Source organism: Sciurus vulgaris (genome assembly GCF_902686455.1).
Source record: "Sciurus vulgaris genome assembly, chromosome: 17".
Classification (NCBI taxonomy): Eukaryota; Metazoa; Chordata; class Mammalia; order Rodentia; family Sciuridae; genus Sciurus; species Sciurus vulgaris.
Genome location: NC_136478.1, coordinates 56,065,429 through 56,089,419, shown reverse-complemented (window position 1 = coordinate 56,089,419; position 23,991 = coordinate 56,065,429). Strand labels below are relative to the sequence as shown.

General features: G+C 40.3%; 2 protein-coding genes across 15 annotated transcripts in view; one reads left to right on the top strand and one right to left on the bottom strand.

Moving 5' to 3' along the window:
* LOC306647871 (insulin growth factor-like family member 3) overlaps nucleotides 1-23,991 on the bottom strand; it is a 465,794-nt gene that overhangs the window by 245,772 nt on the left and 196,031 nt on the right. The window lies entirely within an intron of this gene.
* On the top strand, nucleotides 9,494-22,592 carry LOC306647879 (insulin growth factor-like family member 4). Of its 11 annotated transcripts, none has more exons than XR_013760193.1 (6): nucleotides 9,498-9,625; nucleotides 9,717-10,041; nucleotides 10,130-10,389; nucleotides 10,554-10,619; nucleotides 12,730-13,034; nucleotides 22,355-22,592. XR_013760193.1 is itself a non-coding variant. In XM_079117459.1 (4 exons), the coding sequence occupies exons 1-4, from the start codon at nucleotides 9,607-9,609 to the stop codon at nucleotides 12,906-12,908; spliced, it is 372 nt and encodes a 123-aa protein (XP_078973585.1). In that variant the 5' UTR covers nucleotides 9,497-9,606; the 3' UTR covers nucleotides 12,909-13,061. The 11 variants fall into 11 exon arrangements, 3 of the variants coding, with proteins under 3 accessions (XP_078973586.1, XP_078973585.1, XP_078973584.1); XR_013760194.1 differs by lacking the exon at nucleotides 22,355-22,592 and adding an exon at nucleotides 21,652-21,740; XR_013760196.1 differs by lacking the exon at nucleotides 22,355-22,592 and having other exon boundaries at nucleotides 9,497-9,625; nucleotides 10,153-10,389; nucleotides 12,730-13,061.

Genomic DNA, 23,991 nt, shown 5'->3' with positions numbered 1-23,991 from the left:
AGAAGTGGTGAAAGAGGGCATCCCTGCCTTGTTCCAGGTTTAGGGGGAATGCTTTCAGTTTTTCACCATTTAGAATGATATTAGCCATGGGCTTAGCATAAATGGCCTTTACAATGTTAAGGAATGTTCCCACTATCCCTATTTTTTCTAGTGTTTTGAGCATGAAGGGGTGCTGTATTTTATCAAATGCTTTTTCTGCATCTATTGAAATAATCATGTGATTCTTGACTTTAAGTCTATTAATATGGTGAATTACATTTATTGATTTCCTGATGTTGAACCAACCTTGCATACCTGGAATGAAGCCCTCTTGATCATGGTGCACTATCTTTTTAATATGTTTTTGTATGCGATTTGCTAAAGTTTTGTTGAGAATTTTTGCGTCGATGTTCATTAAGGATATTGGTCTGAAATTTTCTTTCCTTGATGAGTCTCTGTCTGGTTTAGGTATCAGTGTGATATTGGCTTCATAGAATGAGTTTGGGAGGGTTCCCTCCTCTTCTATTTTATGGAATACTTTGAGAAGTATTGGAATGAGCTCTTCTTTAAAGGTTTTGTAGAACTCGGCTGAGAACCCATCTGGTCCTGGACTTTTCTTTGTTGGTAGGTTTTGATGACTTCTTCTACTTCATTACTTGAAATTGGTCTATTTAAATTGTTTATGTCCTCCTCATTCAGTTTAGGCAATTCATACGTCTCTAGAAACCTGTTGATGTCTTCGAAATTTTCTATTTTGTTGGAGTATAGATTTTCAAAATAGCTTCTAATTATGTTTTGTATTTCAGTCCTGTCTGTTGTGATATTTCCTTGTTCATTCCGAATTTTAGTGATTTGGGTTTTCTCTCGTCTTCTCTTTGTTAGTGTGGCTAAAGGTTTATCAATTTTGTTTATTTTTTCGAAGAACCAACTATTTATTTTGTCAATTTTTTGTATTGTTTCTTTTGTTTCAATTTCATTGATTTCAGCTCTGAGTTGAACTATTTCCTGTCTTCTACTACTTTTGGTGCTGTTCTGTTCTTCTTTTTCTAGGGCTTTGAGCTGTAGTGTTAGGTCGTTTATTTGTTGAGTTTTACTTCTTTTATTAAATGCGCTCCATGAAATAAATTTCCCTCTAAGTACTGCTTTCATAGTGTCCCAGAGATTTTGATATGATGTTTCTTTGTTCTCATTTACCTCTAAGAATTTTTTAATTTCCTTCCTAATATCTTCTGTTATCCATTCATCATATAATAGCATATTGTTTAATCTCCAGATGTTGGAATAGTTTCTGTGTTTTACTCTTTCATTTATTTCTAACTTCAATCCATTATGATGTGATAGAATACATGGTAGTGTCTCTATCTTCTTGTATTTGCTAACATTAGCTTTGTGGCATAATATATGGTCTATTTTAGAGAAGGATCCATGTGCTGCTGAGAAGAAAGTGTATTCGCTCTTGGTTGGATGGTATATTCTATAAATGTCCGTTAAGTCTAAATTATTGATTGTGTTATTGAGATCTATGGTTTCTTTGTTCAATTTTTGTCTGGAAGATCTGTCCAGTGGTGAGAGAGGCGTGTTAAAATCACCTAGTATTATTGTGTTATGGTCTATTTGATTTCTGAAATTGAGAAGGATTTGTTTGACATACATGGATGAGCCACTGTTTGGGGCATAGATGTTTATGATTGTTATATCTTGCTGATTTATGCTTCCCTTAAGCAGTATGAAATGACCTTCTTTATCCCTTCTGACTAACTTTGGCTTGAAGTCCACATTATTGGAAATGAGGATGGATACTCCAGCTTTTTTGCTGAGTCCATGCGCACGGTATGTTTTTCCCCATCCTTCACCTTTAGTCTATGGGTATCTTTTTCTATGAGGTGAGTCTCTTGCAGGCAACATATTGTTGGATCTTTCTTTTTAATCCAATCTGCCAGTCTATGTCTTTTGATTGATGAATTCAGGCCATTAACATTCAGGGTTATTATAGAGGTATAATTTGGTTTCCCGGTCATTTGGTTCATTTTTAAAATTTTATTTATTTATTTGTTTGACACAACTTGTTTCCTCCTTTATTTGACAATTCCTTTAGGATAATTCCTCCCTTTGCTGATTTGCTTCTTTGTTTGTCATCTCTTCCTCATGGAATATTTTGCTGAGAATGTTCTGTAATGCTGGCTTTCTTTTTGTAAATTCTTTTAGCTTTTGTTTATCATGGAAGGATTTTATTTCATCGTCAAATTTGAAGGTAAGTTTTGCTGGGTATAAGATTCTTGGTTGGCATCCATTTTCTTTCAGGGCTTGAAAAATGTTGTTCCAGGCCCTTCTAGCTTTTAGGGTCTCGATTGAAAAGTCTGCTGATATCTGTATTGGTTTCCCCCTGTATGTAATTTGGTTCTTTTCTCTCACAGCCTTTAAAATTCTGTCTTTATTTTGTATGTTAGGTATTTTCATTATAATGTGCCTTGGTGTGGGTCTGTTGTAATTTTGTATATTTGGAGTCCTATAAGCCTCTTGAACTTGATTTTCCATTTCATTCTTCAGATTTGGGAAATTTTCTGATATTATTTCATTGAATAAATTGTTCATTCCTTTGGCTTGTTTCTCTAGGCCTTCCTCAATCCCAATAATTCTTAAATTTGGCCTTTTCATGATATCCCATAGTTCTTGTAGATTCTGTTCATGATTTCTTACCATCTTCTCTGTTTGTTCAACTTTGTTTTCAAGGTTAAATATTTTGTCTTCAATGTGTGAGTTTCTGTCTTTCAGGTGTTCTATCCTATTTTTACGCTTTCTATGGAGTTCTTAATTTGGTTTATTGTTTCCTTCATGTCAAGGATTTCTGTTTGGTTTTTTTTCAATATCTCTAACTCTTTATTGAAATGATCTTTTGCTTCCTGTATTTGCTCTTTTAACTGTCGATTGGTGCGATCATTCAATGCTTGCATTTGCTCTTTCATCTCATCGTTTGCTTCTCTGATCATTTTAATTATGTACATTCTGAACTCCTTTTCTGTCATTTCTTCTGCCATGCTGTCATTGGGTTTTATTGATGTAACATCTAGATTTGTTTGCAGCATTTTCTTTCCTTGTTTTCTTATATTGTTCAGGTATGAGTGGACCACTGAGATATTGCAGATTTCCTCTATTGACTTACAATGTCCCTGAAGATTTCTATATATATCCCCCCTTAGCCTTCAGTAGCCTGAAGTCTTGGAGGAAGTTGATAATGCGGTGCTCCACAAGGAAGCTGCCTCTCTAGGAGTGGTGGCCTTCAGGTGGGGTATAATCCCTGCTAGTGGGCAGAGGTGCCTCCACTTGTTGACAAATGGTCATCCAAAGGGGACCTAGGCTGCGGGCTGAGGCAAGGCCTGTTTGGCCCTGAGACTCTAGTTTTACCGTCCTTGTGGGGAAACCTCACCCGGCAGGGAAGACTCACCCGGTGGGGAGGTCTCGCTGGTCAGTACCCTCCTAGAGGTTCCCCTCAATTTACAGCTACCGCCTGGGCTAGGCTGCCTTCCTCTGCAAAGTTCCCAGGGGCCCAGCCCTACCTCCTGGGCCTGGGAGCCTCACCCTTCGCAGAAGAATCTCCTTAGGCTGCCCCTCCTCAGAGAATCTGCCCGCAGGCCTGGAACCTTCGCTCCGCCCTAAGCCTGTCTCTGTGCGGCTCTTCCACCCAGAAGCCTCCTAGATCCTGGGACCCTGCTCTGCACCTAATCACCTGGCTATGCGGCCCCTCCTCTGAGCAGCCACCTGGGGCCCCGTACAATCGCTCTGAGACCCAGAGACCCGCCACATGCCTCCTCCTCCAGACAGCCACCCAGTATTCTGGTGCAGTCACTAGGAGTCCAAGAATCTCACTGTGTGCCTCCACCTCCCACCAACCACCCGTAGCCCTGGGCAATCAATCACTCTGAGTCGAAGTGACCCTCCCCGTTCCTCCTCCTTCTCCAGATAACCCCCCGAGTGTTCAGGAGCGGTCGCTCTGAGTGGCTCTGAATCCACGTGACCCGCAGCACGGGTCCTCTGAGCAACCGCCCGGAGCTCTGGTGCGGCCACTCAAGACCAAGCGACCCACCACGCTTCTCCAGGCAGCCCCCCTGTGTTCAGGCGCTGTCACTTTAAGTCCAAACAACTCACCACTCGCCTTCTCCTCTGAGCAGCCGCCTGGAGCGCTAATGCAGTCACTGCGAGTCCAAACGACCCGCCGCACTCCTCCTCCTCCTCCTCCTACTCCTCCGGGCAGGCCCTGGGGTTCAGAAGTGGTCTGAGTCCAAACAGCTCGCCACGCAGCCCCTTCTCTGGCAACCGCCTGTAGCTCTGGTGTAGTCACTCTGAATCCAACCAGCCACGCTCCTCTTCCTCCTCCTCATCCTCAGGGCAGGCCCCGGTGTTCAGAAGCAGTCGTTCTGAGTCCAAACAGCTCGCCGCGCAGCTTCTCCTCTGGCAACCGCCTGTAGCTCTGGTGCAGTCACTCCGAATCCACACGGCCACGTTCCTCCTCCTCCTCCTCAGGGCAGGCCCCGGTGTCCTGAGTCCACACAGCTCTCCTCGCCACTCCTCCCCTGGTCATCCGCCGGAGCCCCAGTGGTTGCTCCAAGTCCCAGCACTGTGCCGAGCAGCCTCCCTTTCGGCGCTCCCAGTTGTCCGAGTTCACTGCTCCAGCGGGGGGAGGGGCGTCTCGCCGGCAGCTCTACTTCACAAAGTTTCCTGTGTTCCAGGACCACCGTCCCATCCAGGATGCCTTCCCAACGGGTGAGAGTCACCCGGCTGCTTTGAGTTGGTCCCAAGTGTCTCAATATCTCCTCTTTTGAATCCTGAGTCCTGGAGCAACATGAAATGCAGCCAACCTCTAGGCCGCCATCTTGGAAAACCGACATTGATGTTTTTATATTAACCAAGTTTAGCTTTTAAAGTAAATTTGTAATGTACTACAATATTCTAAAAAGCGGCTGTTTAACCAGAATTGTACAAGCCTCCAATTTTTAAGACTAGTTGTTCTAGAGAATAAAACTTAACAGACATAATGTTAAGCATAAATTTATATTTTAAGAATTATTTATTATTTTGGCATACAAACTGAACTTTGGTTTATATCAGTACATTAATATTTGGCCTTAGAAAAAAACTATTTAATAGTTTTAACCATTGTTTACTCATATATACACACAAACCTCTTAAAATTTACCTTAATTAATACTTTATTTACTTAATTAAACCCGCTTGTTGTTTATGTAGATGTACTACAGTTTTATTTTATCACATGCTTTTTTTTTAGCTAGAAACATTATTTTCTTTTACTAACAATATTTTATATCTAGAACCTTTCAATTTTTTAGTCTGCTCATTCCCTTTTTTAAAAATTTATATTTTGAAACAACCCTTGTAAATTTCTGAATTTATGTAAATTACTCCATTTTAATAAGATGAAATACTTTGTTATTTATAGAACTCTATTTAAATTGTAGTTGAAAATTTTGAACACTTTCTGTAGAATTATACCAGTTGAGACTTTTAGTAACCTTGGTTTTAGTGATGACAAAAAGTAATTATAAACCACTTTTTTATTTATTAATTTATGAAAACACCAATAATGTTGTATGTTACCCTATGGAAATTATGAAGTTAAGAGTACTTGATGTTATATTTAACAGTTTTTTTAACTCTTTAACCCAATTAGATGTCTCTAACAAACACTTCCATGATCAATCCCATATATGTCAAATCTAATTTAGTTATTTTTCAAAAACTAAGATGTCAGAGAAGGGTATTGGGCACCATCAGTAATTTCTTCCTTGTTGAAGAAAAATCTAGAAAGAATAGGTATTAGACATTTTATAAAATTAACATTTTATTAGTTTTTGACCACCTAGAAACAAAACTGTGCTAGTAATTTGAAAGCCATGCTTTTGTTTACCCAATTTAAAAACCTTTTAAATCATGTGAATCAAAGACATTTGGATTCATTTTTTAAATTTTAATTCATGAGCTCATATGTCAATTTTAATACTAAACATACGTAGACATTACAATACACTGGTGTACATATACATAAAGCAAACAGACAAAGACCTTGTAGCTTATTTTTTAAAACCCATTAGATTGAGACTTAACTCTTGCACATTGACCTCTGAATGAAACAGAGCATTAGAAAGACTTTATAGTTGAAAATAGGTCTGATCAAAAAATTAACCTACATCATTTCATTTCTATGGTGTGTGCGATGTGGATTCATACCATTCGTGTAATCATACATGTACATAGGGTAATGATGTCTGCCTCATTTCACCATTTTTCACATCCCCATCCCTCTCATTTCCTTCTACATAATCCAAAGTTCCCCCATTTGTCTCCCACTCCCCACTCCCCAACTTCCATTATTTATCATTCTCCACTTATCAGGGAAAAAAATTCAGCCTTTGGTTTTTTGGGCTTGGCTTATTTCACTTAGCATAATATTCTCCAAGTCCATTCATTTATTTGCAAATGTCATAATATTATTATTCTTTTTGGCTGAAAAAATAAAATATAAAAAAATACTATAAAACTGGAAAATAAACTTTGGAATAAATTTGACAAGATAATATCCTTAAAATAATCAGGTGAAGATTTACATTTTGGTCCAATATAACTATTTGAACTTTTAAAAAAAATTAACCTAGACCCATCAGATCAAAATGATGAACTTAAAAACTAGAATTTTAAAAGTCTTTCTGACCTCCCTCCATTCTGATGTTGTCCCGCTCGTTAGAGACGAAAAGAATGAAGAGAATATAGACAAAGGCCAGGCCCCATCCCTCCATGAAGGAGTTTCAAAAAGAGACAGCAAGGATGCCTGCTTCCATTGGTCTTCTGGGAGAGCCCCCTCAGGTTGGGGTCTTGTTCTAAACTGTTTTTCTGGTCTCTTGGACAGCAGCCATCAGAATTTTATCCTGGCATTGGTGGACCAACTGCAATAGCTGGGAGTTCCTTTTGGCAGTCATTTACATTTCAATGTAAGCTTTAGTGAACATGGTTAAAAAGCATTTTAACCTTTTTATATTTTCCAAATTTGAATATAAGATATTTGATCAGGATGTCTTTGCTGCTCAAAGACAATCGGATGGTCCCCTGATGGGGCTATCTGACCTTGAGAGTTCACCTTTCTCTCTCACAGAATTTAGAGAGAGAAAAGATGTCACAGTGGGTTCCATCATCAGTGGCCCTTGTCAGGAATTCCTGGAAATTGGTCAGTACGTATGAAGGGAGTACATGATGAGCATGAGGGAGACTGAGTCATGTCCACACTCAAGGGCAACACAAAACAGAAAAAGATGAACAAACACAGAACAGGCAAGACACCAAAGACACTGACAAATGGCCACTCCTGATTCCTGACCTGAGGACCTGGGTGACATCTTGCCACAGTCCTGGACTCAGGAAGTAATGCTGCATCCAGCCTTCCTCAGAGTCCCCAGATCCAGCAGAAACAGAGTTATTGGTCCCGGGGTAGGGGGCACAGAAACAGGTGACTCTCAGAGAAGTAAGTTAAGTCCTGGGGCAGGGCTGTGCAGACCATGCAGCTTGGAACTGAGGAAGGTCTCTCAGAGGCCTTCACCTAGGAGCAGTGGTGTGGCCTCACTCCTCTGCAGGAGTTCCCAGGTCAGTGGTGAGCGGTGGCTACACACCAGGCATCAAGGATCTCGCTGGGGCCTCCAATTGTTATGGGGTGTAATTTAGAACAGACCAATCACCACTGAGAAGTCCAAATTTGAGAGTCTTTATTAAGGTGGCTGGCTGACTGTCTCACACAATGCCACAATAACGGCTATTGGGAGAACAGCCCTGACAATAGGGTTGCAGGAGTTTTTATATCCTAAGTCAGTATATCAATCATAAGTGTTTGTTGCAATGATTTAATATTACAAAGTAACATCATGAGATCTGAAATCATTAGCAGAGGGGAAAGTGGGTCAAAATAACCTCACTTAGGTACAAACTAAAGAATGGTTACTAACATGTAAACAATCATTGTTGACATCACCGTTAACATAATACATTGTTTAGGAGAACAGGAATCAAAAAGACTACAATTTTTCATTATACAAGAATTGCCACTTTATCATTTGGTATTCCCAACAAGTCATGCTCAGTAAATGATATACTTAGTACAGAGTGGGGTGTTCCCATGGGAGAAGCATTTCCTATATAACATAGTGTCTCAAAGCAAAATGAAATCTGTTTAGTCATTGCCCATATAACCTGGCCGATAACAATTCCATGGGGTCAAATCTGTCAGCCTGTCACAACACCTGTGGATCACCTTGCTTTCTCTGTCTATACAAGTAATAAACTGACTCTACAGAGGCTGTGCTGGTTTTTTATTAGGAGAATCTATCAGCCCTGATACTTGCTTGACAGCAGGTTCTATGGGACTTTCCATGCAGACATTTCAGTTATAGAGATTAATTCTGCTGATCAACCTTATTATTTTCCTTCACAGTTAGTTCTGTTCACCTGGGGATTTCTCTTTCAGGTGATCATGAACTTCTGGGTTGCCAGCTTAGTCATAAATGTGGATTCAAACTAATTATCTAAGACAGAAATAATCTGTTTTCCAAGAATTGTTTTGTATAAATGAACAGTTGATAGTGGGATGAGGGTGTTCTTTGCAAGGGGCACTCCTGTTGGGGTGCAGGGGTCAGGAGAAGGCATGGCGAGAACCTGACACACAGACACATCTGCAGAAGGAGAGGAGGACAAGGCTGTATGTGTGGCAGATAACTCAAGTATTGCACATCCAGTGTAAGGAGGAGAGGGAGAACAGGCGTCTCTCTGATGCTACAAAGCACTTCTGTGACTCTAATGCTCTTGCCTGACCCCTCCTCCACCGTCCCAGCCTTTTCACTGTGGCTCAGAGGAAACCCCTGGAAAACAGGGTGGGGAGGGGCACACTGTCAGAACACTCCTGGTGATAGCTCCTCACACATAATACTTGTCACATATATAACAGTGGTGGTGACAATAAAATAGTAGAAAGAAACAGATGAGGCAATTTTAGGATAAAGAATTGTGTAAACAAATGGAAGTGCTGCCCTTCCCTCTGTGAGTCTTATCCCAGAGCTCTGTTCCTTTTTTGCTCTCCCTAGCCTCTGCTTTTTCTCTGCTCTATGCTAAAACTTCATAATTCCTCCCAAATACCTGAAGAATTCTCTACAGTTCAGAGGGAGAAGTGGACTGAGTTGCAGGTAAAAGGAGTCCTTGAAACTTCCAGGGTGAGCAGTATGGGAAGCCTAGAAACAGCTGGTTGTTGTGGGTGGTTTGCACACAAAACTGGGTTTCCCCTGGCAGCATTGAAGAGAAAGGCACTTGCCAGAGTCACAATTTTGAAAAAGTTCCCAGGGTAGCATGTGGCAGCCAATTTGAAAACTGATATGTGGTTTCATATGTGGGTTTTTCCTACATGCATATCCCTTGTGCCCAACCCTCCCTAGCAACACTTCCTCTGTTGTAATACAACATGGGAGGGCCCCTCTTTAGATTCCTCCACAGGTGTATCCATACCCTGATATTAGCCACAGTCCAAGGTTCCAGATAGCTGTTCTACTTCTCTGCCTCCCTCTGCTCTGCAGCCTAACCAGAACCATGATGCTCAGAATCTTTGGTAAGGAGACTCCAGCCTTAAGTTGAGCCTAAGCCTTATCTCACCCTTTGTACCTCTGAACCTCGAACTCAGTTCTCTCTTCTGTATTCAGTTCTCAGCTTCCCACCTGGTAATTACCCCTCTGTCTTCCCTGACTTCCCTGCATCCGCTCTGCTCACCTGCAAATGTCAGATGCCTCACTCTTCCCAGAGCCCTCCCTGCATTTCCTCACCTGCCAGCGCAGACCCCAGGACCTGACCCCACAGTCCATCTCAAAGTCCACTCTGAGCGGTGAAGAGCAGTCAAAGCTCAGACACAGCACCCTGTCCCCAGGATGGTGCTCAGACTGCCCCTGCCCAGCATTCTCATTCTCATCCCCTTCTTCTCAGCTGCTGTCTTCCTTGCTGAACTCCTGGGCTCGGGCTCAGGCATCACAGGTGAGGACAGGGGGTGAGGAGATGCCAACTGGGGGGTGGGTATGTCCTTCACTGGCCCTTAAAACTCACTCAGCCCTGATTCTTCCAGATACTGGCCCATGGCTGTGCCAGCCAGCGCCCAGGTGTGGGGACCAGACCTATGACCCCTTGGAGCAGTGTTGTGACAATGACACCATCCTGCCCCTGAATGCAGCCCGGCTGTGTGTCCCCAACTGCATCTTCTATCCCTGCTTCCAGCACTGCTGCCTGGAGTCGCAGGGCTCTCAGAATCAGGCAGTGGTGACATTCAAGGTCCCAGGCATGAAGCCCGACTGCAGGTCCTCCCCCATCTCCAGGATTTGTGCCCAGGTAAGCCTGTGATCCAGCCCAGGCTGGGGGAGGGGCAGCAGGGGACAGAGCTTGGTAGTAGCCTCTTCTGAGGCTCCATCTCCCTTCTCTGAGTGACTCTCCTTCAATTCTGTCTCTTGCCCCTGCCCCCTGCCCCTCTGCTGTCTCCCTTCCTCTTTCTTCAGGAACACACCGAACCAGCCCTCGGCCAGATCTGACTTCATCTAGACCACCCTGGGGAGCAGAATCTGGTATCTAGCCATGCTGAGGTTTTTAATGATTGCTGTGGTCTGAGTGAGTCCCCACGTTCATGTGGTGGAATCTTAATTCTTCAATGCTGGAGTGACTCCTAGAGCTGGGGAGGTTGGGGGTAGGTGGGAGTGTTGAGGTCACAGGGGCAGAGCCATCATGAATGTCTTAGTGCCGTTTTGTGGGGGTGAGTTTTCATTCGAATTTGTTACCTTGAAAGTGGGTTGTTACAAAGCAAGGCTGCTCCTAATGCTCTTTCTACTCTCAATGCATCCATTGCCCTTCCACCTTCCACAGGGAGTTGAGGTAGCATGTGGCCCTCACCAGATGTTGCTGTGTGATCTTGGATTCTCCAGACTCCAGAACCATGAGCTACAATAAACTTCTTTCCTTATAAATTACCCAATTGACAGCATTTTATTATAGCAACAGGAAACAGAACAAGACAACTATATTGCTTACTTTTTGAAGGGCCAATTATTGGGATTGAACTCAGGGCAACCACTAGGCACATTTCCAACCCTATTTTTGCATTTTATTTAGAGACAGGGTCTCAGTTGTTTAGTGCCTCAATGTTGCTGAGGCTGACTTTGAACTCATGATCCTCCTGCCTCAGCCTCCCAAGCCACTAGGATTACAGGTGTGCAACACTGGGCCCAGCCCTATAGCACTTCTTACACCCTTAAATTTCCTAGAAGCTGAAAATAGAAAGCATGTGTTTTTTGAAATGGTATTGGCTTTATTATAGATGTTTTATTAAGCTGCAAAATTCCAGTAACAAAATTTAATTTGCTGAAATTAAATTATTTTATTTTTATTTTGGGAATTTCCACTTTCCTAATGCTGTATAAAAGTATCAAATTCTCACTATTAAATAAGCAAATATTGGGTTCATATAGGAAGTTTTAATCGAGAGAGGGGTTTAGTTATTTACCTATCTCTTCAATTCAGGGTGCCCCAGAAAATCAATCCCATGTCTACCTTAAAAGGAGAAGTTCCCTGGAGCCTTCCTATTTGCTGGTCTTTGCAGCCTGTCTTAATCCATTTTGTGCTGATACTACAAAATGCCTGAGACAGGGTATATTATAAAGAAAAGAGTATTTTAGCTCTCAGTTTTGGAGGTCCAAAGTCCAAGATCAGGCAGCCCTATCTGCTCAGCCTTAGGTGAGGTCTTCTGGCTCACCATGGTGGATGACATCACAGATGGAGGATATACTATAGTGGTTAGTGGTGTGTGCAGAAGAGAGAGGTGACATGGTGAGAGAGGGAGCAAGAGAGCAAGACCAGAGAGCTGAACTTGGTTCAGGTAGCCAACCCAGTCCCATGATACCTAAGCTGCTCCTGCAAGACAGGCATTGATACCTTCCCAGGATGCTTTCCCCATAGCCTAATCACCTCCAGGTAGACTACACCTCTTAAAGGTTCTACCATCCTCAGTACTTCTACACTGGGAATCAAACCCACACACATCATAGCAGAGTCCATGTAACATCTGTCAAGTCAATCACACAATCTTCGAGGAAGCCTCGACTCATCTAATACTTTGGGACAGCAGCAAATTTCTCCCTAATAGGCCAATGGCATAGCAAGCTGCAGCCTGATAGGGTTGGGGGTTCCAGAAGACTCGGATGGGCAGAGTTCTAGCCCTCCTGACATCCAAGCTAGAAACTGGGGTTCCAACCTGAGCACAACTTTCCAGGATTCTCACTGTAATGTGGTGGGAACCTTGACTCTTAGGTCCAGGGAAAGTTCTCCTTTCCAAGGTTAGGGGGTTTAATATTCTAGGGACCATTTGGAGAAGGTAGGCAGAGTACAGGGCTTTCTACATAATTTGCAAGGCCTAGTGAAAAATGGGGGGGGGCGCTTAGATTAAAAAAATTTCAGGAGAAAGAGATAACATGATCACCTTCATTTGGACATTATACAATTATTCATGTACTTAAACATCATAGAGTAATCTATATATATGTGTAATTTTATTTATTGATTTAGAATTTTAAAGATACTAAGATGTTGAGGATTTTTCCTTTTAATTATTTTATTACTAATAAAACATAGTAGGGAAAGTTATGCTTCAATGAAGTAGACCATTTTTCCTGCTCTTCCCACTAGGTAAATCTAAAAGCCCTGACTATTATAAAACACAGATGAGACTGTGAATGGTGGAGTAAAAAAGGCAGACTGGAGTCTGTGGGTCCAAAGGACACCATGTTGGTGAGTTCCTTGGACCTTGTTTTACAGCATAGATCCAAGACTCAAAACTGAAGACGTCAACAACCCAGAAAGAGTAATGGAAGAACACCAACAAGTCATGTCTGTAAGTCTTCCCTCTAGCCAAAGGACCAGGAAAAGGAAGTCTAACAAGACATGCAATTTTTGGACAATAATGGCTTTACTCCAGCCAAACTTCAGCAAAGGTCAGTGGAAAACCTTTCAATTCATTTACCCGCCCTGCTTCATTTTTCCTGTGAAGGATTGCTTTAGCTATTCTGGGTTTCTTATTCTTCCAGATGAATTTCATGATTGCTTGCTCTATTTCTGTAAGGTACATCATTGGGATTTTAATTGGGATTGCATTGAATCTGTATAGCACTTTTGTTAGTATGGCCATTTTGACAATATTAATTCTGCCTATCCAAGAACATGGGAGATCTTTCCATCTTCTAAGGTGTTCTTTAATTTCTTTCTTTAGTGTTCTGTAGTTCTCATTGTAGAGGTCTTTCACCTCTTTTGTGAGATTGATTCCCAAGTATTTTATTTTTTTCGATGCTATTGTGAATGGGGTAGTTTTCATAATTTCTCTTTCTGAGGATTCATCACTTAGGTATAAAAATGCATTGGATTTATGAGCATTGATCTTGTAACCTGCTACTTTACTGAATTCACTTATGAGTTCTAAAAGTTTTCTGGTGGAATTTCCTGGTTCCTCTAAGTATATAATCATATCATCTGCAAATAGGGATAGTTTGAGTTTTTCTTTTCCTATACGTATTCCTTTAATTTCCTTGGTCTGTCTAATTGCTCTGGCTAGAGTCTCAAGAACGATATTGAATAGGAGTGGTGAAAGAGGGCATCCCTTGTCTTGTTCCAGTTTTTAGGGGGAATGCTTTCAGTTTTTCACCATTTAGAATGATATTAGCCATGGGCTTAGCATAGATGGCCTTTACAATGTTAAGGAAAGTTCCCACCATCCCTATTTTTTCTAGTGTTTTGAGCATGAAGGGGTGCTGCGTTTTATCAAATGCTTTTTCTGCATCTATTGAAATAATCATGTGATTCTTGACTTTAAGTCAATTGATATGGTGAATTACATTTATTGATTTCCGGATGTTGAACCAACCTTGCATCCCTGGGATAAAACCCACTTGATCGTGGTGCACTATCTTTTCAATATATTTTTGTATGCGATTTGCTAAAATTTTATTGAGAATTTTTGCGTCAATGTTCATTAATGATATCGGTCTGAAATTTTCTTTCCTCGATTTGTCTCTGTGTGGTTTGGGTATCAGGGTAATATTGGCTTCATAGAATGAGTTTGTGAGGGTTCCCTCCTCTTCTATTTCATGGAATACTTTGAGAAGTATTGGAATGAGTTCTTCTGTAAAGGTTTTGTAGAACTTGGCTGAGAACCCATCTGGTCCTGGACTTTTATTTGTTGGTAGGCTTTTGATGACCTCTTCTACTTCATTACTTGAAATTGTTCTATTTAAATTGTGTATGTCCTCCTCGTTCAGTTTAGGCAATTCATATGTCTCTAGAAACCTGTTGATGTCTTCGAAATTTTCTATTTTGTTGGAATATAGATTTTCAAAATAGCTTCTAATTATGTTATGTATTTCAATCGTGTCTGTTGTGATATTTCCTTGTTCATTCCAAATTTTAGTGATTTGGGTTTTCTCTCATCTTCTCTTTGTTAGAGTGGCTAAGGGTTTATCAATTTTGTTTATTTTTTCAAAGAACCAACTATTTATTTTGTCAATTTTTGTATTGTTTCTTTTGTTTCAATTTCGTTGATTTCAGCTCTGAGTTTAACTATTTCCTGTCTTCTACTACTTTTGGTGCTGTTCTGTTCTTCTTTTTCTAGGGCTTTGAGCTGTAGTGTTAGGTTGTTTATTTGTTGATTTTTACTTCTTTTATTGAATGCGCTCCATGAAATAAATTTTCCTCTAAGTAGTGTTTTCATAGTGTCGCAGAGCTTTTGATATGATGTTTCTTTGTTCTCATTTACCTCTAAGAATTTTTTAATTTTCTTCCTAATATCTTCTGTTATCCATTCATCATGTAATAGCATATTGTTTAATCTCCAGGTGTTGGAGTAGCTTCTGTTTTTTACTCTTTCATTTATTTCTAACTTCAATCCATTATGATGTGATAGAATACATGGTAGTGTCTCTATCTTCTTGTATTTGCTAACATTAGCTTTGTGGCATAATATATGGTCTATTTTAGAGAAGGATCCATGTGCTGCTGAGAAGAAAGTGTATTCGCTCTTGGTTGGATGGTATATTCTATAAATGCCCGTTAAGTCTAAATTATTGGTTGTGTTATTGAGATCTATGGTATCTTTGTTCAATTTTTGTCTGGAAGATCTGTCGAGTGGTGAGAGAGGTGTGTTAAAATCACCTAGTATTATTGTGTTATGGTCTATTTGGTTTCTGAAATTGAGAAGGATTTGTTTGACATACATGGATGAGCCACTGTTTGGGGCATAGATGTTTATGATTGTTATGTCTTGCTGATTTATGCTTCCCTTAAGCAGTATGGAATGACCTTCTTTATCCCTTCTGACTTAGTTTTGACTTGAAGTCCACATTATCTGAAATGAGGGTGGATACCCCAGCTTTTTTGCTGATTCCATGTGCATGGTATGTTTTTCCCCATCCTTTCACCTTTAGTCTATGGGTATCTCTTTCTATGAGGTGAGTCTCTTGCAGGCAACATATTGTTGGATCTTTCTTTTTGATCCAATCTGCCCGTCTATGTCTTTTGATTGATGAGTTCAGGCCATTAATATTCAGGGTTATTATTGAGATATGATTAGTATTCCTGGTCATTTGGTTCATTTTATTTATTTATTTATTTATTTATTTACTTATTTATTTATTTATTTATTTATTTATTTTGAGATACTTGGTTCTTCCTTTATTTGACAATTCCTTTAGGATAGTTCCTCCCATTGCTGATTTGTTTCTTTGTTTTTCATCTCTTCCTCGTGGAATATTTTGCTGAGAATGTTCTGTAATGCTGGCTTTCTTTTTGTAAATTCTTTTAGCTTTTGTTTATCATGGAAGGATTTTATTTCATCATCAAATTTGAAGGTAAGTTTTGCTGGGTATAAGATTCTTGTTTGGCATCCATTTTCTTTCAGGGCTTGAAAAATGTTGTTCCAGGCCCTTGTAGCTTTTAGGGTCTGGATTGAAAAATCTGCTGATATCCATATTGGTTTCCCCCTGAATGTAATTTGATTCCTCTCTCTTGCGGCCTTTAAAATTCTGTCTTTATTTTGTATGTTAGGTATTTTCATTATAATGTGCCTTGGTGTGGGTTTGTTGTAATTTTGTATATTTGGAGTCCTATAAGCCTCTTGTACTTGATCTTCCATTTCATTCTTCAGATTTGGGAAATTTTCTGATAGTATTTCATTGAATAGATTGTTCATTCCTTTTGTCTGTTTCTCTAAGCCTTCCTCAATCCCAATAATTCTTAAATTTGGCCTTTTCATGATATCCCATAGTTCTTGTAGATTCTGTTCATGATTTCTTACCATCTTCTCTGTTTGTTCAACTTTGTTTTCAAGGTTAAATATTTTATCTTCAATGTCTGAGGTTCTGTCTTCCAGGTGTTCTATCCTATCGGTTATGCTTTCTATGGAGTTCTTAATTTGGTTTATTGTTTCCTTCATTTCAAGGATTTCTGTTTGGTTTTTTTTTCAATATCTCTAGCTCTTTATTGAAATGATCTTTTGCTTCCTGTATTTGCTCTTTTAACTGTCGATTGGTGCGATCATTCAATGACTGCATTTGCTCTTGCATCTCGTCATTTGCTTCCCTGATCATTTTAATTATGTACATTCTGAACTCCCTTTCTGTCATTTCTTCTGCCATGCTTTCGTTGGGTTTCATTGATGTAACATCTAGATTTGTTTGCAGCATTTTCTTTCCTTGTTTTCTCATATTGTTCAGGTATCAGTTGACCGCTGTGATATTGCAGATTTCCTCTATTGAATTATAATATCCCTGAAGATTTCTAGTATATCCCCTCTTAGCCTTCAGTAGCCTGAAGTCTTGGAGGAAGTTGATAGTGCGGTGCTCCACAAGGAAGCTGACTCCCTAGAGGTGGTGGCCTTCCGGTGGGGTATATTCCCTGCTAGTGGGCAGAGGTACCTTCACTTGCTGATGAATGGACATCCAAAGGGGAAGTAGGATGTGGGCTGATGCAAGGCCAGTTTGGGCCTGTGTCTCTGGTCTTACCGTCCTTTTGGGAGAACCTCACCCGACAGGGATGAGTCACCCAGTGGGAAGGTCTCGCTGGTCGGTTCCCCTCCCAGAGGTTCCGTTCAATTCACAACTACTGCCTGGGCTGTGCAGCCTTCTTCTGCAATGTTCCCAGGGACCCGGACCTACGTCCTGGGCCTGGAAGCCTCACCCTTTGCAGACGAATCTCCTTAGGCTGCCTCTCCTCAGAGAAGCTGCCTGCAGTCCTGGAGCCTTTGCTCCGCCCCTCAGTTTGTCTGTGCTGCTCTTCCACCAAGAAGCCGCCTAGGCCCTGGGACCCTGCTCTACACTTAATCGCCTGGATATGCGGCCCCTCCTCTGAGCAGCCACCTGGAGCCCCTTACAGTCGCTCTGAGTCCCAGTGACCCGCCACACGCCTTTTCCTCTGGCAGCCACCTGGTGTTCCCTGCGGTCACTCTAAGTCCAAGTGACCCACCACCTTCTCCACCAGGCAGTCACCCAGAGATCCGGTGCATTCGTCACGAGTCTCAGGAACTCACTGTGCACCTCCTCGTCCCGACTGCCACCCGTAGCCCTGGTGCAGTCACTTTGAGCCCAAGCACCCCGCCGTGCTCCTCCTCCTTCTCCAGACAACACCCCTGTGTTTAGGAGCAGATGCTTTGGGTCCAAACCACTCACCACGCTGTTCCACCAGATAGCCGTCTGGATCCCTGGCGCAGCTGCTCCAAGTCCAAGCGACGGGCCGAGCCCGTATTTCTCCTTCTCCTCTGGGCAGCCCCCTGTGTTCAGGGGTGGTTGCTTTCCGTCCAAACAGCTCACTGAGCACCCTCTCCTTTGGGCAGCCTTTCAGAGCCTGGGTGGGTTGTGCCGAGTCCAAGTGCTGTGGTGAGCAGCCACCTCTCCGATGCTCCCAGTTGTCCACGTTCACTGCTCCAGCGGGGGGAGGGGCGTCTCGCCGGCAGCTCTACTTCACAAAGTTCCCTGCGTTCGGGGCTACCAGGGACGCCTCCCCAATGGGAGACACTCACCCGGCTGCTTTGAGTTGGTCCCAAGTCTCTCTCTGTCTCCTCTTCTTGAGTCCTGAGTCCAGGAACAACACGAAACGCAGCCACCCTCTATTCTGCCATCTTGAATCCCCTAGGTGATGGTTTATTGTCTAAACTCAGCTTGTTTTCTTAGGAGTAGTACATCTAAATGCAAAACACTAATAGGCAACAGATATAAAGTGACTCAAAGCAACCAGACAAGCCAGGTTTTAAAATGGTGGTGCATAGGGTTGGGGCTTGGTGTTTGAGTACTTGCCTAGCATGGGTGAGGCACTGGCTTTGATCCTCAGCATCACATAAAAATAAATAAAGTAATGGCATTCTGTCCATCTACAACTGTATATATATATATAAATGACAGTGCATAGAAGACAGTATGTATTGGTAACCTTTCCTGCTTTAGACCTACATAAGCTCTAATTTTACAAATTTTATATAGCACTTAAACAAAGCTCAACCATTCAGTTCTTATATGTATATATATATCTAGTCACATATATCTAGGATGACAACTATATTGTAATGACCTAAAATAACTGTTGCTTATTTAAACACTTATGGAGTAATTGTTTAAAAGATCTTAAAACAGGTATAAATCTTCGTTATTTTAAGACTTAGGATTTTCCTAATAAAACAACAGTCAGAGGAAATTATCTTAATGAGCATTGGATGTCTCTTTTAACACATATTTACTTAGAAATGTTTCCTTAAGAATTGAATGTTACCCATGAAAACCAAGATATCAGACAAGCCTAGTTATTCTTGCCAAGGAAAAATACTTAAAAGTAACGGATGTTGTACTTTAAACATTTTTAAGAAACTAAAACTTTTTGATTAACTGACCATCTAGAACTATGTGTTTTACTAATTTCAAAGATATCTTTATTTTTACCAATTTAAATTGCTCTTTTGATCAAAGTTTTACGTAAACTAAAGGCATTTGGATCCACTTTTCTTAATTTATGAGCACTTATGTATCAATAAGCTAATTCTGGTACCATGTAAAAAATATATGCTACAAGCATGTATGCAGAAATGATAAGCATGCAGAAATGTACATAAAATAGGAAACAAAGATTTAGTAGCTTTTTACCAGGTACTGAATCTCCACAGGTAGGAGACAAAAAAAAAAAAAAAAAAGATTACACAGTGTCTATCAAGTTTAACCTTTTAGAAATTAAATCTGTCACAGATTTTTATGTGACTTAAACTAAACAGAGGGAGGATCTGGGAAATTGGGAAAATTATGGGTAGCATCTTTCAGCCATGGACACTGAAATCAAGGTTTCAGATGGCCACCTGTCCTCCATGTGGGTCAAATTCACTTCCACCATCACCAATATTTAGAAAAAACTCCAGTTAGAAATAACAATATTTCTGAAAAAAATGATCAGAAAACAATTAATTTAGGAGCACAGCACCAAAGGCAAATAGAAAAACTGAGCTAAAAAATTAGGGTTTTCTAAAAAAAGGAAACAGCCATAATACTCTTTATTTTTTTCCTTTTCTTAAATTTATTTTTATTGTACACTAATGGGATACATACTGTTTCTCTGTTTATACATGAAGTAAAGGCACACCATTTTTGTAGTCATACTTTTACAAAGGATAATAGTGTTTGATTCATTCTGTTATTTTTTCTTCCGCCCACCCCTCCCACCCTCTCTTCCCTCTATACATTTCCTCTTTCCTACATTCCTACCTCCTCCCTACCCCCCACTATGAGTCATCATACACTGATCAGGGAGATCATTCACCTTTGGATTTTTTAGATTGGCTTATCTCACTTAGCATGATATTCTCAAATTTCATCCATTTGCCTGCAAATGCCATAATTTTATTACTCTTTATGGCTGAGTAGTATTCCATTATATATAATTATACCACAGTTTCTTTATCCATTCATCAATTGAAGGGCATCTAGATTGGTTCCACAATCTGGCTACTGTGAATTGAGCAGCTATGAACATTGATGTGGCTACATCTCTGTAGTATGCTGATCTTAAGTCCTTTGGGTATAGGCCAAGGAGTGGGATAGCTGGATCAAATGGAGATTCCATTCCAAGTTTTCTAAGGAATCTCCACACAGCTTTCCATAGTGGCTGCACTAATTTGTAGCCCCACCAGCAATGTATGAGTGTACCTTTCTCCCCACATCCTCGCCAACACCTGTTGTTGCTTATATTCTTGATAATCACCATTCTAATTGGGGTGAGATGGAATCTTATGGTGGTTTTGATTTACATTTCTCTTATTATTAGAGATGTTGAACATGTTTTCATATATCTGTTGATTGTTTGTAGATCTTATTCTATTTCCTTATGACATGATTATATACTTAGAGGAACCAAGAAATTCCACCAGAAAACTTTTAGATCTCATAAGTGAATTCAGTAAAGTAGCAGGATGTAAGATCAATGTTCATAAATCTAATGCATTCTTATACATAAGTGATGAATCTTTGGAAGGAGAAATTAGGAAAACTACCCCATTCAAAATAGCCTCAAAAAAAAAAATGCTTGGGAATCAATCTAACAAAATAGGTGAAAGACCTCTACAATGAGAACTACAGAACACTAAAGAAAGAAATTAAAGAAAACCTTAGAAGATGGAAAGATCTCCCATGTTCTTGGATAGGCAGAATTAATATTGTGAAAATGGCCATACTACCAAAAGTGCTATATAGATTCAATGCAATTCCAATTAAAATCCCTATGACATACCTTAAAGAAATAGAGCAAGCAATCATGAAATTCATCTGGAAAAATAAGAAACCCAGAATAGCTAAAGCAATCCTTTGTGGGAAAAGTGAAGCAGGGGATATCCCAATACCAGAACTTCAACTATACTACAAAACAATAGTAACAAAAATGGCATGGTATTGGTACCAAAATAGACAGGTAGATCAATGGTACAGAACAGAGGACACAGACACAAACCCAAATAAATACAATTTTCTCATACTAGACAAAGGTGCCAAAAATATGCAATAGAGAAAAGATTGCCTGTTCAACAAATGGTACTTGGAATATTGGAAATCCAGAAATTCATATAAATGAATCCAGAATGAAACTAAACCCCTATTTCTCATCATGCACAAACTCAACTCAAAATGTATCAAGGACCTGGGAATCATACCAGAGACCCTGAATATTATAGAAGAAAAAGTAGGTCAAAATCTTCAACATGTCGACTTAGGATCAGACTTCCTCTACAGGACTCCCATAGCACAAGAAATAAAAGCAAGAATCAAGAACTGGGATAGTGTCAAAGTAAAAATCTTTCTCTCAGCAAAGGAAACTATCAGCAATGTGAAGAAAGAGCCTACAGAGTGGGAGAAAATCTTTGCCACTCATACTTCGGATAGAGCACTAATCTCCAGAATCTATAAGGAACTCAAAAAACTCTACACCAAGAGTACAAATAACCCAATCACACTTACTCTTTGGAGGAGCATGTGAAACATCTTCATCGGACCAGAGTGCACTTTTGGGTCAAAGTCGGTCCTTTCCTTTATCTCTGCCTTTTTATAGCATTTAGGTAGGTACATATGGAGAAAGCAGAATCCCAGAGTACAAGAACATTTATAGCAGTTTGGATTTAAATGTGACATCTCTTGGCCTGGGGTTGTGACTCTGTGTGAGGCACTGGGTTTGCACCACATATAAATAAATGAGTAAATGAACAAATAAATGAATAAAACAAAGGTATTAAAAAACCATACCATTTTGAAAATACTTTTTATAAAAGTGACAACTCTTTTCCTTCATCTTAAATTGGTTTGACCAACTGTGTTCATGGAAGTTTAACTATAAAATGGTACTATAAATTATCCTTTCCTTGGGCCATCTCTCTCTATGCCCCAACTTGTATTTGAATCAGACTCGACTACAGAAAAATGTTTTCCCCCAGGTTTTGAGGATCTAAGAATTCCAGTGTATGGGTGCTTGTGCCAGATGGAGAGTTACCTAGCTGAAAGGCAAGTGGGAAGAAGGTTTCCCTTGACATTTCTCCATTATCTGAGGCGGATTGAAGCGTCCCTCCATCCCCTATGGACCTCAAATGGTGGAAGTCAGAAATGAACTGTGGGCATGTCTGAGCCATCACTGAAGCAGAGGTAGGTCCTTTGGGGAACTCTTGGTGCAATTTCACCCATCTGAGATTGCTCTGTTGCTTTGGCAGACGTCCTGCTCAAAGAGAAGTCTGTGATTCTTAGGAATTTACTGGCTCTGACAGCCCTAAGTTCAAATGCAATTCCCAGGAGGTGGAGAGAGAGATACCAGTGCTCCAAATAGTCTCATGGAGCCAACTGCCTGGAGGAAGAAGAATTACTGCACAAGTGATGAGTCCCCAACCAAGTCAACCTCCCCTAGGCTTCTCACTTCTTATACCTTGATGAACCCCTCCTCACCATAAATTCCTTTGGTGCATTTCATTCTAAATAAAGCATTCAAGGGATTTTCCATGTGTTAGGATCAGACCCAGCAAATCTCTTCCACCCATTAATGCCCCCACTTTAAAAAATATATTTCTCATCTTCTGTGTGTATTTATTTTTCCTTTAATTATTTATTTGTTTATTTTTTACAGACTGCATTTTGGTTTATTGTACACAAATGGGGTACATCATTTCCTTTCTATGGTTGTACATGGTGTAGATTCATACCATTCATGTAATCATACATGTACATAGGGTAATAATATCTGTCTCATTACATGATTTTCCATACCCTGCCTTCCTCTCATTTCCTTCTACATAATCTAGTGTTCCTCCATTCTTCTCTCACTCACCACCTCCCTGCCCCCATAATATATCATTCTCCACTTATGAGGGAAAACATTCAACCTTTGGTTTTTTGGGATTGACTTATTTCACTTAGCATGATATTCTCCAACTACATCCATTTACCTGCAAATGCCATAATTTTATTCTCCTTTATGGCTGAATAGTATTCCATTGTGTATACATGCAACTGTTTACTTATGCATTCATCTGATGAATGGCATCTAGGTTGGTTCCACAATCTAGCTATTGTGAACTGAGATGCTGTAAACATTGATGTGGCTGTGTTACTGTAGTATGCTGATTTTAAGTCCTTTGGGTATAAACTGAGGAGTGGGATAGCTGGGTCAAAATGTAGGTCCATTCCAAGTTTTCTGAGGATTCTCCACACTGCTTTCCAGAGTGGCTGCACCAATTTGCAACTCCACCAGCAATGTAAAAGTGTGCCTTTTCTCCCACATTCTTGCCAACATCTATTATTGTTTGTATTCTTGATAATAGCCATTCTAATTGGATTAAGATAAAATATTAGTTGTTTTAATTTGCATTTCTCTAATTACTAGAGATGTTAAACACTTTTTCATATATTTATTAATTGCCTGTAAAGTGTCTGTCCAGTTCCTTGGCCCATTCATTGATTGGGTTCTTTGTATTTTTGGTGTAAAGCTTTGTAAGTTCTTTATAAATTTTAGAGATAAGTGCTCTATCTTAAGTGCATGTGGAAAAGATTTTCTTCCACTCTGTAGGCTCTCTCTTCACATTCTTGATTGTATTTTTTGTTGAGAAAAAGCTTTTAAATTTGAGTCCATTCCATTTATTGATTCTTTCTTTCTTTGATTTTTTGTGCATTGAGGAAGTCTGATCCTAAGCCACAATGATGAATATTTAGGCCTACTTTGTCTTCTATTAGGTGCAGGATCTCTGGTCTAATTCCTATGTCCTTGATCCATTTTGAGTTTTGTGCAGGGTGAGAGATAGAGTTTTAATTTCATTTTACTGCACATGGATTTCCAGTTTTGCCGGCAACATTTGTTGAACAGTCTATCTTTCCTCCATTGTATGTTTTCGGCTCCTTTGTCTAGTATGAGGTG

Bases quoted from the DNA above. Each gene is read 5' to 3' on its own strand.
- LOC306647879 (XM_079117458.1), top strand. From the start codon at position 9,939: ATGGTGCTCAGACTGCCCCTGCCCAGCATTCTCATTCTCATCCCCTTC. The intron at 10,042-10,129 runs GTGAGGACAGGG...TGATTCTTCCAG, and splicing joins CTCGGGCTCAGGCATCACAG to ATACTGGCCCATGGCTGTGC. The intron at 10,390-12,863 runs GTAAGCCTGTGA...TTTACAGCATAG, and splicing joins TCTCCAGGATTTGTGCCCAG to ATCCAAGACTCAAAACTGAA.